Source organism: Acyrthosiphon pisum, chromosome X, assembly GCF_005508785.2.
Source record: "Acyrthosiphon pisum isolate AL4f chromosome X, pea_aphid_22Mar2018_4r6ur, whole genome shotgun sequence".
In the NCBI taxonomy this organism is placed as follows: Eukaryota; Metazoa; Arthropoda; class Insecta; order Hemiptera; family Aphididae; genus Acyrthosiphon; species Acyrthosiphon pisum.
In genome coordinates this window covers 72,111,508-72,114,372 of record NC_042493.1, presented here as the reverse complement: position 1 = coordinate 72,114,372, position 2,865 = coordinate 72,111,508, and the positions used below count along the sequence as shown (strand labels likewise).

Below are 2,865 nucleotides of genomic sequence, written 5' to 3'. Positions count from 1 at the left end.
GGCTACCAGGCCTACCCGCTGAGCACGCTACTGAGTTTATTGCTCACAAATTTAGTGCAAAATGTATAGCTTGCTATCTACTAGATATTTTTCCTTTGCAAGGAAAATCGAGGAAACGTAGATATGTTATTGTGAGCATTGGAAAAATATCTAGCAGCATGCCACATTTTATTTTATTTTTGTTTCAAATGGTTTTGCTCAAAATTTAAAAAAAAAAAATGTCTATTTTTGGTTTGCGTTTCTATGAACAAGTATTAAGCAAAATGAAATACATTAGGTAGTTTTGAACACGGTTATAACCGTAGTTTTGAATAAATAAATATTTTGATTCTGATTTACAGCCAATAATTAGTAAAAACATTAAACAAAGCACCTTATTGGCAAGAAGTAGATTTATTTACATGCTAAATCGTACCTATCATAATTGCCAATTTGTTACCATCAGCAGCTATATTTCGTATAATATTCTGTACCTATAACTATGATGTAGACCACGGTCTTAGAAGATATCTTCTAAGACCGTGATGTAGACCATGATTATGGTCACAACGTATTTACAACGTCCTTTGCGGTCATCGGTGGTTCGAAACTCCTTGCGGAGTATACAAATCTGTCACCACTCGGTACTCACCAATGCATTAAATGCACTATAATACAACTCCATGGCTCGCTATAATTCATTCGTCATGGTTACTGTTGTCGAAACTGTATTCGTACCAAATAAAACATTCATTTTAACTCTTGAATTCGGGGACGGAAATCAATTCAAGAGTTGAAGTTATTAGGATGGTTTGGTACGATTATTCGCCTCAAATAGTCGCGGGAACTATAACTTTCTTGGGTAAGCATACATTTTTACAGACCTAATTTATTGTTTTTTTTTAGTTTTTTTACATTTTTACAATATACCTACAATATGATATTATATTTATTATTATATATATTTATGTATTGTATCGAAAGTGAACGCAATTTGTTATTACCCGCTTGTTACGTGAATAATTTTACCTAGGTTAGTAGGTCTTAACCTTCCTATTTAGGTATAATTGCAGTTTAGCTACCACGTGATTTTTTCAATTTTTTTTTTTTTGAAACATATGTATTTCAACGAGTTAAGAACGATGGTGCAAAACCTTCTTAGCATAATTCAAATTCACTATCTAGATCTGATTTATCTGACGCCTGATTATCTAAAATATATTCATAGGTACTCAATTGCGCCTAGCGTATAAACGTAAAGTCGCAAACTTCGCAAATGCATAACTTCAAAACTAATCATTGCCGAAAATTTATTTTTGCACCATCGTTCTAAACTCGTCGAATTACATATGTTAAAAAAAAAAAAAAAAAAAAAAAATCGAAATTTCGAGGAGCTTCTAAACTAGATTTGTTCCAAAATTTGAATTAAAAATTGAGAAACATAAAACTGACACATCAAAGCTGTATGTAAGATTACAGGAAAATATGTAAGCGTAAATTCGTAAACTTTGAAAGGCTATAACTTCCAAAATAATCATTTCCGAAAATTTAGTTTTACACCATTGTTTTAAACTCGTGCCCGTAATAAAAATCTAAATTTGTGATAGGTAAAATATACGCGCTACGCGCTGGAGTAGTGTAGCGCGCATGCGTATAAACGCAAAATCACAAACTTTGGAACGGTATAACTTCCAAAATAATGATTTGCGCAAATTTATTTTTCCACCATCGTTCTTAACTCGTTGAAATACATTAAAAAAAAAAAAAATTGAAAATATCGCGTGGTAGCTAAACTGCAATTGCTCCCCTATTTATTCTTGTTGTTAGGTTGTCAATGTAGATTATAATAATATTATAATATGCTTACATATTATTTTCGTGTACAATTTTAAACATCGTTAGGATATAACATTGACCAAACCTAACCCAACCATCGAGTAAAATACTTAATACCTACATCAAAAAAAATGTCTCTGTGTATTTTTGTTAATTGGTATTTTTGTATGCTATATTTATATGTTAGTAAAATATTGACCTTAAAGGTTTTAATTCCTGAAGTAGTAAATCCACTAGCGTGATTTCCGGAGTTCGGATGTTAGATACAAATTTTTTTTTTAGGTACAGTAATTATTGAGTCGTACTAAATATTTGTTATATTAATATATATATATATATATATATATATCTTTTTATGCTATGCAGTGGTGTATTTTCAAATTTTTCTGGAGGGGGGGTCCTAAGCTTATACATAATTAATATAAACTATGATAATATCTTGTAATAGTTACGTCCTTATGCAGTTTTTGGAGGAAGTTGAACTAAATATATAATCGTATAGTATTATGTAATAATATATATATATATATATATACTGTATATAGCACTACATATGAAGTAGGTATTGTTATAATATAAATTCAAGCCGTCTCGATTGTCTTACACACTCCTCTATCACTTCATCAACAGTCATTTCAACTTCCCTGTGAATGTTTAATATGGCCAATCAATTTAGTCTTATCTAAAACAAAATTACCACAAATATTAGTTTTAAAATTAAAATTTCTTAATAATATTTTATTACCTCAGATATTGTATTTCGTAAATATGTTTTAATTCTTTTTAGTGATGAAAAAGTCCGTTCGTTAGAATCCGTAGATATAGGAAGTGTAGACAAAATAACTTATTAACTCCTGGATATATGTGTGCATTACACAACTTCAGTGCATCAATTGAATTTTTTGGTTTTATTTCCAATTTTTTAAGTTTCCTTTGCCACAGTTGGAACTCTTCTATTATTGAACAATTACCATTTAAATCTTCTCCATAAAAGTCAACTCATTTTTTTAATTCTACTTTTGTAGAATTCTCGTCGAAAAGAGAGTGAAA

The 2,865-nt window shown here is 29.9% G+C and overlaps 1 protein-coding gene across 2 annotated transcripts in view; it reads left to right on the top strand.

Annotated features, from left to right (window-relative positions):
- LOC100570911 (GRIP and coiled-coil domain-containing protein PFC0235w-like) overlaps window positions 1-2,865 on the top strand; it is a 16,983-nt gene that overhangs the window by 2,055 nt on the left and 12,063 nt on the right. The window contains exon 1 of one of the 2 annotated variants that reach the window (XM_029488970.1): window positions 440-841. The exons of the other annotated variant lie outside the window; for it this stretch is intronic. Coding sequence (XP_029344830.1) covers window positions 787-841 — 55 coding nt within the window. The 5' untranslated portion in view covers window positions 440-786. Of the gene's footprint in view, window positions 1-439; window positions 842-2,865 lie in introns of those variants that run through there. 2 annotated transcript variants of the gene reach the window in all.